General features: G+C 45.9%; 1 protein-coding gene across 1 annotated transcript in view; it reads right to left on the minus strand.

The window, feature by feature from the left end:
* Window positions 1-15248, minus strand: part of bbs9 (Bardet-Biedl syndrome 9) — a 226504-nt gene that overhangs the window by 138544 nt on the left and 72712 nt on the right. Inside the window, exons 17-18 of the mRNA XM_080425602.1 lie at window positions 14376-14548; window positions 13911-14063 (exon numbers count right to left, since the gene is read on the minus strand). Of these exons, the coding sequence (XP_080281728.1) occupies window positions 13911-14063; window positions 14376-14548 (326 nt within the window). The remainder of the gene's footprint in view (window positions 1-13910; window positions 14064-14375; window positions 14549-15248) is intronic.

Raw genomic sequence — 15248 nt, forward strand, 5'->3', positions numbered from 1 at the left:
AGAATCCTAATGTCGCAAACGCTAATGACACCTGAAAGCTAATGCTAACAAAAGGCTAGAAATGCTAATGGAAGGGGAATGACATCATAGTGAATGCTATCATGTTGCTAATATGCTGATAGTAGAGCTGCACACTTTCTGTGATGCAAGATTAACGTTCAGCTCTGTTTAGAATACTGATGCTATGAAGCGTCACAATGAGGACATTGTAATGTGACCACTACTCTATAAACACACACACACACACACGCGCGCGCGCACGCACGCACGCACGCACAGTCGCACAAACACACACACACACAAACTTTTAAAACTGATTTGAGCAAACAAACACAGTTGCATCCACAAAGTTACAAACGTGCACACCCTTGCCATGTTTATGTGGTGTGTGTGAGTGTGAGTGTGAGTGTGAGTGTGTGTGTGTGTGTGTGTGTGTGTAGCATTGGCATGTCGCTCCGTTTTTACCCTGCCTTGCCTGTTTGCTTTTCTCTCAATGGACTCTTTGAATGAAGGAGGACTCAGGACGAGAGCAAAAAAGAAAAACGACTAAAGCAGGAGAGAAAAACGACGGGAACTCTGGGAATTCATTGAAACAAGATAAATATCCTCGGCTTGGCGTCGCAAGGCTGGCTGCACACGCGCATGTACACACACACCCACCCACCCACACACGCACACACATAGAGATTACAGAGCAAATATGTGTAATCTTATAAATCAGCCATTGTCTGCAAGGCGGAAGCCTCATATATGCACTAGCGTAAACACACACACACACACACACACACACACACACACACACACACGTGCGCGCACACACACACACCTCACAGACATGTTGACTTTGGAGAAAGTGCAGTGGGAGAGGTGATCAGTCATACACCACAACACACAAACACACACACATACACACACACACACACGTGCGCACATAGATACACATTTTTACATTCCTGAGCTCATTGCGTTCATCATAATGTGTGTGCGTGTGTGAATATGGCATGGAATCACAGTACATGCATGAGCACACGCTGCATTACATCAATACAGCAAGTCAAACAGACAGCAGCATTCCTGGTCATGAACAAATATGTGTCTACGCACGCACACACGCACGCGCGCGCACGCACGCACAGTCGCACGCATACAGTACACACACATGCAAGCAAGCACACATGCACACACACAGGGTTGCCATAGCATTTCCTATCAAATAGATTTTTTTTCATCAATCAAGAATCAGATTAGGTAAATTTCCTCTGCCGTGTGTAGACAGTGTATGTCTGTGTTGGAGCATGCCACTATGTGTATCAGTGTGTGTGTGTGTGTGTGTGTGTGTGTGTGTGTGTGTGTGTGTGTGTGTGTGTGTGTGTGTGTGTGTGTGTGTGTGTGTGTGTGTGCATGCAGGTTTGTCCACCAGTGTGCCAGTGTGTGTGTGTGTGTGTGTGTGTGTGTGTGTGTGTGTGTGTGTGTGTGTGTGTGCGTGTGTGCGTGTGTGCGTGTGTGTGTGTGCTCGCGCATGTGCGTGCGTCAGTGCGTGTGTGTGCGTGCATGCGTAACATGTTGTAATACGGTTTGTATGTAATCCCATTTAGCAGTCTGACTTCAGTCAGGACTATTATTAGACAGAGTCCCTGCTGGTTTGGACAAAGACCTGCAAGGCTCCAGTGTTGGACTCCTTTAGTCTCCACTGACTAGGGGCCGAGGAGCCACTCAACATTATACAATGAGATTAGCATGCTAATGCTAACACTCAGTAGAACACAATGAGATTAGGCTGCTAAATGCGCCGTAACGCACAAGTGCCCTGTGGCGGGGATAAAAGAAGCATTAGGGTGCCTGATCACATTCTTTTTAGGCTTAATCTCTGTGATAGAATCAACATTCTTTAGAGCTAATAAGACAATTATTACTAGCTTTGTTTAGCTCAGTGGGGGAAGACACTAGGCACTAGGTTCACTGATTCCGTTCCCCTGGTAGCATGGCATTACTAAACTTCTCAAGCTTAAATGCCCTATTTTATACTGAACTATTTGAAAAATTCCATACATTATGACATGCCCAAAATAAGCAAGCTAGATTGAAAGTGGTTACAACCTTAATGCTGGAATAGTACTATATTGGCTTTTGAAAATAAAGACACAGGTTTCACACATATCTAAAACAGACAAGTGTTTAACAAAACTGGTACAAGAATTAAAAGAAAAATACATTTGTTTTAAGTTCATCTTCATTTGAATGTTTAACTATTACTTATGAAAGCTGCACAATGAAAGCTTTGATCTATAATCTGTATCTAACTAATCTGTGCCCAGTGTGACACTGTTCCAATATGGCTGACTTATAGATCACCACTGTGTCCCTAGCAACAAGACACCAGGCAAGCAGGGCAGAAAAACGTGTATCCACCAGACACAGTGGCCAGGATCAAGAATCCATTGTTAAACCAAAACAATTCTAATTGATTTAATAAATAGCCGATCTACAGTAGAAGTTCAAAATGCGTTGCACGGAGCTTGTACAGTAGATATGCTATTTTCCAACCTTTTTCAAAATGTTGATGCCAGGGTTAAAGTGGCTAAAGACATTCAGTATTTTAGACTCCTTTAGAAGAAAAACACCAAATGATGGTTGGTGGTCCATCAGTAGTGACGAGGCTGCAACAGTTAAATTAAATGCAAAATCAAAGCAGGGGTCTTCCAGTGAGCAGGGACCTCCACCCCTACTATTATATTGTACAAAATTGTGTTTTATAACTGGGCCTCTGCCCCTTCATCTTCTGATTATTATTATTTGCTTCCTTCCATGCAACTTAATAAGAGGCTTTCAAAGCTAGCTCACCAAATGAGCAAATATTGACTGTTGAGAGATGTGGGACTATTTGAAGTATTTCACAGGTTTTTATTTTAATTATCTTTGATAATAATAAGTTCACACAACAATTTGGTGTCCCTCTGGTAACTTTGAGGACCCCCTAGGGGTCACAGACCCCATGTTGAAGACCCATGAACATTCTTCTTGCGATGGATTCACACCAGCTGTGACGTCAAAGTGTTGTGTATGGTACGATGGATGACATGAGAGAAATTACCAACAATTGATGTTGATGAGGTACTGGTCAAATAGCTGAAAACCCTTTTCTAATCAGCACTACGGTAATCTCTCAGAACAGATTCAGAGCTGCGCTAAATGGAAAACGCTGGGGGCGCTGTTTTTCCTTATTTTTTACCTGGGATCCCAGATTGCTATCACGTGACAAATTCTGATTTCATTCATACGGTCCTACCGAGTCTTTGCCTCTGCAAGCCTGTGCCTCTGCCTGTCTGCAACGGAGCAGCTGCACGCAGCCACAGGGTTGCCAGGTTTCGCGCGACTAACAAGCAATGCACACACACAATTCGTTTGCTTCTTGCACTTTGCTTTCGCTTTCGTTTTTTCTCCCTTGCACACAGTCAGTCGCGATAATGTCTGTGTACTCCATTAATCTCAGAGCTAGACCACACTAGGTCTCCAGGGACCCCCAATGGGTCCGCGATGTTTAGTGGGGCCCCCAAGGGATCCGCGATGTTTCGCGGGGGTCCGAAGGAGTCCGCGATGTTTCGCGGGGGTCCGCCGACCCCCAAGCGGTCCGCGATGTATTTCAACCACATTAATAACAATTCTTGACATACAGTTGCCAGGTTTAGCGAGAGAAACAAGCAACCAGGTTAATCAAAACAACCCCAAAATAAGCGAGCCCTTCACCCCGCGGTGTCGAACTCTAGAGGTTCGGGCCTCCGATGTGCGGGCCAGGCTACTAGAGCCCTGTGCGCGGCTAGGGGGCAGGGCGCCCGGACCTCTAGTACTGTACAAGGTGAAAACAATACCAGCCATGCTGTCGCACCTGTTAATAAGTTAACTAGTATTTTCACTGTGGTTATTTCCCTCAGTAGAAACAACCGTCCAGTTAAACTAATGAAGCGTCTCACTTTGTGATGTTCTGAATGGAGGGGGCTTGGATATAATTATGACAGTTTCCTCAGGCTATTTTTTATTATCTGCCTAGGACACTAGCCAAATTCCCATTCTCCGCTTTAATCTCTTTAGTAACTACTTTCCTCTTCATTCCCTGTTCTCCCATTTGTTTTCAATTTTTCATCCTTAGACGTCTCCAAATATAGTAGATAGATAGCCCTGGACTTCACAAACTTTTAAAAGATGAATATATCTCTTCTTAACTCCAAAAGGATCCGGAGCAGAGCGCGGCAGAGAGTCAAGCAATAAAAGATGAAATGAGATCAATAGATTTTTTTTAAGGAGACAATAAAAGGAAGCGTTATTCTTTGATTCCTTCAGCTGCTGGATCAGAGGGCAGGAAGGAGACTCGAGGACAGCCTTTATTGTCGCCTCTCTTTCTCCCAGTCTCTCGCCTCCCTTTTTGTTCTCCTCTCTCATCCTCTCCACTTCTCAGTCCCTTCCTCCCTCATCAAGCCTGATTTATACTTTGTCATACAAATGATGTATATTTATGTACGATGATTAGGCATCACTCTCTTTTCACATTTCATCCGTACTGTGTCCATTTACCCCCCCCCCCCCCCCCTCGTCTCACTATCTGTCCTATCTCTCTCACTATCTGTCCTCTCACTATCTGTCCTTTCATTATCTCTCCTCTCATTATCTGTCCGATACTCCCTCCTTTCCACTGCTTCCAACCTCCATCCCTCTGACGGACTATATCAGTGGTTCCCAAACAGTGGGTCGGGACCCTTTTTTCCCCGCTATTTTTGGTACCCGGGGAGACATCAAAATTCAAGCAAAAAAAGTTTGGGAACACCTGGACTACATATGATAGGCCAGTGATAACCCCCTAGTGCTCCCAGTAACACCACCAGTCCAGGTGTGTGTGTGTGTGTGTGTGTGTGTGTGTGTGTGTGTGTGTGTGTGTGTGTGTGTGTGTGTGTGTGTGTGTGTGTGTGTGTGTGTGTGTGTGTGTGTGTGGGGGGGGGTGGAGTCTCCAGGCAGGGCACCTTGGTGTGGTTGATAGAGAACAGCAGATGAGTGTATCCTGTCCTGCACTATCTACCTCCCCTCCATTTCCTCCCACAGTCCTGCCTGCCTGTCTCCCTATGGGCAAACACCTGGCTTCCACCCTATGGGGGTCTGTGTGTGTGTGTGCAGACTGGCAGAGATAGGCTTTGCTGTGGCTCCTCATCAGGAGATAAAAGACTAAAATTCCACGCCTCCTCTCTCTACATCTCTCTCTCTCTCTCCCTCCCACCCTCTCTCTATGTCTGTCTCGGTCTCTCCCACCGTGGACTGCCCCAGGGGGCATGAGACAGCCTACGACAACCTGCCATGCGCACACACACACACACACACACACACACACACACACACACACACACACACACACACACACACACACACACACACACACACACACACACACACACACACACACACACACACACACACACACACACACACACACACACACACCTTGATATCTAATGAGTCAGAAACATTCTCAGATCTTGGGGCATTCGGCTTGGCGCAGGGGAAAAGTTCCTGCCCACCACCACCGAGACTATAGGGGTTCGAATCCGCTGCGGGGCATCCCGCGTGGCCAGGCACTCCACTGAGCACTGGCTGTGTTCTAGGGTGGGAGGCTGGTAGGGGAGGGTGATATCTGTCACTGCACTAGTGACTCCTACAGGTTGCTCAGCAGAGAGAAGAAATAGGTAAGCACTGTCAGGTGAAAAGAGCCGCTGGTGGCTTCACGTGTACGGAGGAGTCACATGCTTGTCTACACCCTCCCACAAGACCAAATGTAGAGGTCAGCAATGACAGGGACTACATGTGTGTGGGGAACATTGGGGATTGGCATGAAATTGGGAGGAAAAAGAGGAATGAAAGAAAGATGAAATGTTCTCAGATCCAGTGTCTTTTGTCTATTTGTTTTGGACAGTTGTGAGGGACTACTGTATGTTGTCTATAATGTGGTCACAGCCCATGAGTTATTTTCTAAAAGCCCACCTTTGTTTGCATGCAAGAGGACAAGACACTGATTTCTTAATAGTGGCTACTGGCTATAGCTGGATCCCAGAGTGTTCTGACCATTGCATTACCCTGCTGTTATATGTAATGCTAGCAAGTTAGGAGTTTAACCACATGCACCATAGAGTCCCTATTCTGAGGATGTCATAGCAGGTAAACATTAGACATAAATAGCGGATCTTCAAGCATGTGAAGCATTGTGAGCTTGCAGATGGGCTTTGTTGCTATTTGAAGATTTTCTTCCTTCTACATGATTGAAATATACGGTCACAGCATGTGGATGTCTGTTTTATCTCTGAGTGTGTGTGTCTGTCTGTGTGTCCCCGGCCCTGCGTATCTCAGTTGACTTCATTGCCATGCGTATCGCAGGGGAACTGAGGGAGTGTCAAGTGGGCCAGATTGGCAGTTGTCCAGATATATCTATAAAACCACAAATCTCTGTATCTGTCTGTCTATCTGTGTCCCCTTTAAGCCAACATATGGAGATCTCTGTATTTGTCTATTTGTCTGTGTCCCTTTTCTGCACATACTGGAGATCAATGACGTCATCATTATGACATCATAGTACTGACGTCATAGACTGGCCTCCAAGTAGAACTATGATAATGGGGACTACACTAAGTACTCTGATAATGGGTACAATGAGTATATCGGGTAATCTGACAATCTTGGGTACAACTGGTATTGCCAGGGGCATTCCCAATTGGGCATAGACCTAGTTAATGTAAACAAACCAACAACTCGCACCTGACGTACAGTACTGTGTATCCTTTCTTTAATGACAATGAATTGGTTCAGTAATTCTGGTAATTAAGTGTGTGTGGCGTGTAGAACACACGCTACACACACTTTTGGAAGTTTTAACAGCCACTGTCTCTATCTTTCCCTCTCTTTCACTTTCTCAGATACACACTACGCAAACACACACACACACACACACACACACACACACACACACACACACACACACACACACACACACACACACACACACACACACACACACACACACACACACACACACACACACACACACACACACACACACACACACACACACACACACACACACACGGCAGTGTCAGTCAGCTGAATGAAAGACAGCCTTTCATTGATAAGACAGACAGTCACATAAACAGACTGTCTGAGTAAAAGCATACCAGACCACCATGACCCCACTATGTAGAGCATTCATCCTCTCTGTGAGTGAGTGAGTGTGTGTGTGTGTGTGTGTGTGTGTGTGTGTGTGTGTGTGTGTGTGTGTGTGTGTGTGTGTGTGTGTGTGTGTGTGTGTGTGTGTGTGTGTGTGTGTGTGTGTGTGTACGTACGTACGTACATACATGTGTCCACGTATGTCAGCTGATGAGTGTAAATGTGAGTGTTCCTGGGAGAGAGGAAGATCCCTCGGTGGTGATGGTGTGTGATTGATTGTGAGACAGACAGGGAGAGAACGAGAGAGAGAGGGGGGGGGGGGCAGAAATAGAGGAAGTCCCTCAAGTCCCTGTGGTCCTTTCATCTGGTACACAAACATGTATGGCAACTGAGAGCCTGTCTTTCACATTGGACCCCCCCCCACCCCATCACCCCCCCCACACACACACACACACACACACACACACACACACACACACACACACACTCTCTAACGCTACCCTGTATGCACACACGACACTTGAACATAATAAATACATGTGTATGTGAATGATACAGTATACACACACATACATACTATATACTGAATATAGATATAGATATGTTGTGTGCACGTGCTTGTATGCACACATACATACAGAAACACATATCAGAGAGAGAGAGGCCCGGCCATTAATGGCATAGGGCCTCAGGTCCACAGTAGGATCTGTGTTTAGCCCTGTTTAGCCATGTTTAGAGCTCAAATTGAGGCCAAATAAATCAAGGTGCTGTCTGCCAGAGGCCTCCATTAGTGGGCCGACGAGAGGCCCTGCTCCGGCCTGTCAGTCAGTCAGCTGGGCTAGCCGCCCACCTCCAGCGTTTGAACTGATAATTACAGGGAGCCTCCATTCGGTCGGCAAACTCCGCTTCCCAGACAGCACCGCTCGCCGGGCTAGCTTAGCGCGCTAATGCTAACACTAACAAACGGCGGAGATTTCACCTTAGCGGAAACACTGACTGAAAAATATTTGTGCAAACCTAAAGCCCCCTTGGTTTCAACTGCCCCCTCATAGACTCTCAGAATCTATTTCCACTAACTTTTTTTTCTCTGAAACCCCTGCGCACGCACACACCCCCTCCTGTCCATTATTCCCACTGTACTTGCTCTCACATGCCCCAGCCCCATTGCCCTTCCATCTATCTCCTTAGCGCCTGATTATTGATTATTCTATTTGTAGTCCAAGCGGTTTGCTAAATGTTTGGTTTTATGCGCTCATTCTAGAATAACTAGCAGTATAATCTGGGACCTCTGGCTCTGACCCTTAATACTCTACAGTTGAAGGCCGCTAGCGGCTTACATTCCATGGTTGAACTCATTGTAAGTCATAAGAGCATCAGCTAAGTACCTAAAAGGTAAAATGTAAATGAGGATAATGCGCTAGCTGTGGAACGATAATATTGGGTTCAGCTTGTCCTCTGACTAACCTCTGGGTGCCTGCCACAGATTAATCAAAGGCCAGTTAAAGGGGAAAGCGTAAAGCACAAGGGCCAGGAAGACAAATGGCTTTTTAAGGACTGACAGGGAGGAGAGGTGGAGGAAACAGACACCTCTAGCCAAACTAACTCCCTTCAGAGACACACACACACACATACACACAGAGCCGGTAAATCTGTCTGTGGCGGGGTAGGCTTGTCAACTCTACCAACCACTTTGGCAGGTAAACAGCCATTGTTCAGAAGGTCATATTCTGTTGTAAAAAATAATATCCGGCTGGTAATATAGTTATAATAGTGTAATGGTGTATTTTGGAATCCGCCGGCAACCGTGGCCGGTGGAGGAGAAGTTAGCTTCCTGCCCTGACACACTCAGACAGACAGATGTTATAGCACAGCACTCCAGGCTTCATGAATAAAATATAGGCCCGTGAAGGGAGAATGAACAATGGAAATATTATCCCTCCTCTGCATAAATGCACTCCAGACCACATCGTATTCTCGCAGGGCGCTCTCTCCTCTTATCTCTCGTGGCGCTTTGGAGATGGCCAGGCACTGCGTGTATGGGCACATACGACCAACCAAGGGGGGAAATCCCCCACGTGCAAGATTGACACACAAAAAATTACCAAGCCGACATTCCTCCGAGCTTTAAATGAAAGAGGTGGCTAGTTCACCAACATTCCTAATTGTCCACACATACCATTCCCATTGTTATCCTTAAGCACGGCATGAATACTAGCATGGAGCTGCGGTCACACGTTAGGTAAACAACCTCGCCATTTTCTCTCTCAAAACGTTGAGCTTGTCAAAGGACTGATAGCCTCTTTGCCTACTGGGAAACATTTATGTCAGGGTTAATGCAACGCTCATCTTTCCTTCAAGAGTTACTGTTGACCACCTTGAGTCATGTGCTGAAACTGCAACCACGACAAACAGCAGCTGGCTTTTATTAGGCACCTCATACAGGTGTGGATGTGGTTAACGGAACAGAATGTGGAACAGCACTGTCAACAAAAACCTTTGGATGATGTACAGTACACACACAGTCAAATTCTCAGTGATAATTCATCCATTTGTAACTCAGAGAGTGTACAAATGCAACCAAATGGAACCTTATGGGTCTCAGAGTTCAATTAACAATCAGGATTTCACAGTGGAAGTCCCAAGTCAACTTGATGCTCAGCATAAGGAGGTGACAGTCCAACACCAGATGACCCGTCTACGTCTTTTCCAATGCCAACCATTGACTAGACTATTGACGGACAAAAAAACTGCTGAGTTGGCCCAGGTCAGCCTCCCCCTCCTCCCCCCGACCCTCAAAAAGGCCATATAACTCCTATCCAGAGACATGAATTATTAATTTGACGCACTCATCACTCTTCCGAGTAGCCGTCGATAGCCTCCATTATAGCGGGCGTGTATACATTACAATGTGTATAGTGTGTCAGAAACTTCCCGCATGCGAGGCCTGTGGATGGCGGGAAGAAGGAGCAGCCAAAGAGAGAGGGGGTGATGTGACATCAGAAGAGAAGGTTTGCCTGAGGAGAGGTAGCGTAGCCACCAAGACAGAGGGCATTATGCCACTCTCACATGTGGGAAAGGTACAACAGGACTATAAATCATGATTTCGAATGAGAGTAAGGAAAGCAAGAGGTGTTTGAAGCCAATGGAGATTGCTGTCAACCAGAACTATAGTGTGATCCATATAAAACTTTCCAATGGGCTGATCTCGACCAGAAGTTGAGTTGGTAAAAAAGAAAAAAGAAGAGTAATCATCACTGTAATGACTGCACCCAGTGCCATAAAAAAAAGACTGAAGACAATTAATTTCCTTAATGATAGAGCTGGTTTATATTTCTGTAGCTTGTGTGTAAAGTTTTATGTTGCGCTGAGATTGAGCTAGTAAAATGGGCACCTTAACACATTGACTGCCAGAGTTTATTCATAATGTACTCACCCCTGTGCCAGCAATTTGCGTGTTTTTTATTTTTTTTGTTTTGTAATTTTTCATTCAAATAAATTCTCTGATTGTGGTGTCAAGCACGTACGACAGTTCCACCAGTAGAGAGCAGCAAATCCACACATTGATCACCTCGCTCGCCCCCTCCCAAACAGGCCCACGTCATATCCTGTCATTCACCGGATGTTATGTTTTCGACAATCCCTGGTCCGCTGATCGGCCTGAAAACGATGTGATACACGAAGACGATGACTGTTAGTATAATAGTTTTTTATACCGTGTGAAAAACCGTGTTTTTCCCTATTCTGGACGAAAATGACCGGAGAAAAACAATGTGACCCGGAAATTAATTTTTTTTTTTACATCCGGCTCCGGGTGAGTGTGACGTACAGTAAGTGGAAAACGAAAGTGCTGATGAGAAATAAACACAGCCGTGCGATCACAGATTAAACAATGAAAATTCAAAAGAACGCATCAATGCGTTCTTTTGAATGCTGGCACTCAAGCGATGGATTTGAAAGAACGCATCGATGCGATCTTGGCAATCAATGTGTTAATAATTTACTCTATTCTTTCCATTTTTGGAACACTTGAAACAGAAATACAGTGAGTTGACTCTTCTGGACCGGGTTCCCAAACAAAGTGACATTTAATTGGTTACTGTAGTCACCCAGCAATGGATATCACTGTGATGTACTGAGATAAAAAGCTCATTGCTTATCTTTTGTACAAGTTACACTCAAAACAAATGTTATGTATCTTAAATGAATGTACTGTTATAATATCCTAGCAAACCTTTTAGAGGACGCTGCATGGTTTCGATCACAAATGCCCAAATGGTGACGTACTGACACGTTGCACTGCTAATGAAGTAATGATGTCACATGGGCTCACTGTGCTTAACGAGAGCCTAATGAATGGTGGAACCAACCACTCGCCAAGTCGGTCTCTAGAGTAAACACCAACGGCAAGGAACCATCACTTTACAACGGCATGGAAGCAGGGACGAGATGACACCATTACACACCCAAACAGGCACGCGCACGCGCACACACACACACACACACACACACACACACAGACACAAAAAGATGCATATTTTAGAGACACACATGCACATAGACACATATTACGAGACAGTCACTCACATGTACCGTTTTCCTAACATCCTTTGATTACATGATTTTGTGTCTCTGAATGACATTCAGTGTTTATGAATTCATAATAAATAACAACACAATACATTACATGGTGTCTATGTTTCAGGGGGAGTGTCTGTGCATGTGCAATTCTCATTGGTCAGGTTTGTAACTGCGATTCGAAACACTGACTGACACAAAGTCTGAAAGACACTCTCTCACATACAAGCACGCGCGCGCACACAGACAGACACACAGACAGGCAGACCCCCCCACACACACATACACACAGACAAACATACCCAAACACAAACAGACATATAAAACACTGTCAACCACAGACAGACACGAGTACACAATGATGCAGTGGGCGCAACACAATCACACTGGCAAACAATACAAGCCACATTATGCACTCGCAAACCCAACACTTGCATCTATCATACACAAATACACGCAGACGAGCGTCCTGGCGTGCTAGTGCACGCACGCACATGTGCACATGTGTGCGCACACGGAATACCACAGTGACACTAAACACAGCTCCACGCTCCCATAACTCAGAGTTAAACAAAGGGCTTGAGGTTGTACAAAGGTTTGATGAGGCTGCTTTGTTTTACAAAAGGAAGAATCCAACCTCAACTATTTAACTCTGAGAGTGTGCAAATGGAACCAAGTGGACCCTGTACGGGTCCACTTGGTTCCATTTACCCGCTCTCAGAGTTACGCTAACACCCAGGATTTTACAGTTGATACATACACGCAGGCCGCAACTATGCATGCGTGCAAACACACACACGCACGCACTTCACCATACTGTAGCACAATCCAAACAACCGAGGCACTGCACATACAGGATAGAAGTGTACAATGACCTGTATCAACAAAAGCTTCAAGTAAAAGTATACAGTGTACTTTATGCCAGCATTATGTCTGCAAATGTCAATGTCTATGAGTTACAATATTATGTATCTATGTGCACATGTACAGTACATTGCCTGTATGTGTTTAAATGTGAATGGCTGCGCATGTGTCGGCCTTAGTGTTATAGGCTTACAATTAAGAAAGGCTTCAGGTGGGGGTAAGGGTTAGGGTAAGGGCATTTAGAAGCTCGGTTTAGGGGTTGGAGTTATATGTCTGATTAATACTTGTCAAGTTGGCTTAGGGTGAAAAACGGCCAGCAATGGTAAAAATGCCATTCATAAAATCGGCGTCCTAAAATGTTAATGTCCTCACAAGTATAGTAATAAAAATGTGTGTGAGTGTGTGTGTGTGTGTTACTAAGTATACCGTTGGGGTGTGAGCTAACAGCTAATCAGCTACAGACAGGAAGTGCATAAATCAGCAGACGAGGACCATCACCCCGTAAATCAACACCAGTGAATGGTATTACCGCATCGCCGCGTGGGAGTGTGTGTGTGTGTGTGTGTGTGTGTGTGTGTGTGTGTGTGTGTGTGTGTGTGTGTGTGTGTGTGTGTGTGTCTGCGTGCGTGTGTGTGCCTGCGTGCGTGTGTGTGTGTGTGTGTGTGTGTGTGTGTGTGTGTGTGTGTGTGTGTGTGTGTGTGTGTGTGTGTGTGTGTGTGTGTGTGTATGTGTGTGTGTGTGTGTGTGCGTGTGTGTGTCTGCGTGCGTGTGTGTATGTGTATGTGTATGTGTGTGTGTGTGTGTGTGTGTGTGTGTGTGTGTCTGTGGGTGCTTCACACTGATACATGCGTGGCCGTCTGTGGGTATGTGAGACTGAATATGAGAGTATATGGTATGTGTGTGTGTGTGTGTGTGTGTGTGTGTGTGTGTGTGTGTGTGTGTGTGTGTGTGTGTGTGTGTGTGTGTGTGTGTGTGTGTGTGTGTGTGTGTGTGTGTGTGCGTGCGTGCGTGTGAGATACTGTACATGGTCTATAGCCATGTGTAGTTGGATCAGTTGCAAGTTAACTATGAATCTAGATTTTGACCAATGAAAACAGACTAACAGATTAAACCGGGCAACGAATCCCTGACTACTCTGGTCTCAAATAAATAATACTAATAAACCTTTATCTGACTGGGAAGTCAAATTAAGAGATTAAAAACCTCTTACACCAGTGACACCTGTGTACGCCTGTGTGTATTTGTGTGTGCGTGTGCGTGTGTGTGTGTGTGTGTCTGACCTGGCGGTAGGTGCCCTCCATCAATGTGTCCAGGTTCTGGAGCGGAGCGGGGGTCTTGTCCTTGAAGCGGGTCAGTAGGCGTCGCTGGATGGCTCTGAACTGGACCGCTCGCTCTGACAGGAGGTCCTGGTACCTCTGAGCACTCAAACGCAGCTGGAAAGCACGCACATACACACATACACACACACACACACACACACACACACACACACACTTAGCCAGAGTAAATTCAAACTATTAAGGAGAGGACTACCACATTTTAATTGATTGTTATATTAAAATGGCTGAAACTTGTCTATTAGTATCTCCTTCCTGTCATCATAAGAGACATAAGAGCACAGGGTCCAGTCCCTGTTTAGTGACTTGCTCGAGGGCACGTCGACAACCGAACATTGTGGAATAAGAAGCATCAGTTTGAATATGAATTAAAACCCGACCCTGATGTGAAGAGGGCTTGTTTTGTACCTGGAAGTGTTTGTCTACAGCCTGGAAGTACTCGGCCAGGGGCAGTGGTCCCGTGAAGCTGTTCCTGAAGTCCTGGACACCCAGCTTGGAGAAGTGAAGGTCAAAACGCTGCACCAGCTCCTTCACTACCAGCCACATGTCCTCGAAGCTGTCACTCTGCACACGGTAGCGCTCTGACCAGGAACACGCACGCACGCACACACACACACACACACACACACACCAAGACACCTTTAAAGACAGCACAGTACATGCATGGGTGTTGCCATGATAGGGTGGTCAGGGAGGTTGAAGAGGGGCGGCAGTGGCTCAGGGGTAGAGTGGCTGGTAGAGCTGCCGGATGGGAACCGCGAGGTTCCCAGTTCGATCCCGGGCTCCCCCAGAGTTAGTGTCGAAGTGTCCTTGAGCAAGACGCTGAACCCCTAATTGCTCCCGATTAGCAGGTCGGTGCCTTTGCATGGTTTCCTCCGCCATCGGCGTGTGAATGGGTGAATGTAATGCACAATCTATGTTAAGCGCTTTGGATAAAAGCGCTATATGAATGCACCATTTACCATTTACCAATGAAGGCACATGTTAACCAGAGGCATGGCCAGAGCTGGAAGCTAATCAATGACATCTCCGGTAGAAACCTTTCTCATGTATGCCAAGATACGGGTCGGGGACTAAGTGCAGAGGAACGCGTGGAAACTTTGTTACGTGCATTTCAATAAGCTCCTGGGAAAATCCTCCTGCAGCCGAGTGGGAGGATGGCTCGATTAGCTCCCGTCTTCCACGACCTACCCATACAGTATCTGATGGACCGTTCACCATGAATGAGTACCAGTGGGCCAGGGCTACCATCAAGTGTGGCAAAAGCTGGAGTGACGCACA

The sequence above is a fragment of the Gymnoscopelus braueri genome, assembly GCF_963280865.1.
Source record: "Gymnoscopelus braueri genome assembly, chromosome: 4".
In the NCBI taxonomy this organism is placed as follows: domain Eukaryota; kingdom Metazoa; phylum Chordata; class Actinopteri; order Myctophiformes; family Myctophidae; genus Gymnoscopelus; species Gymnoscopelus braueri.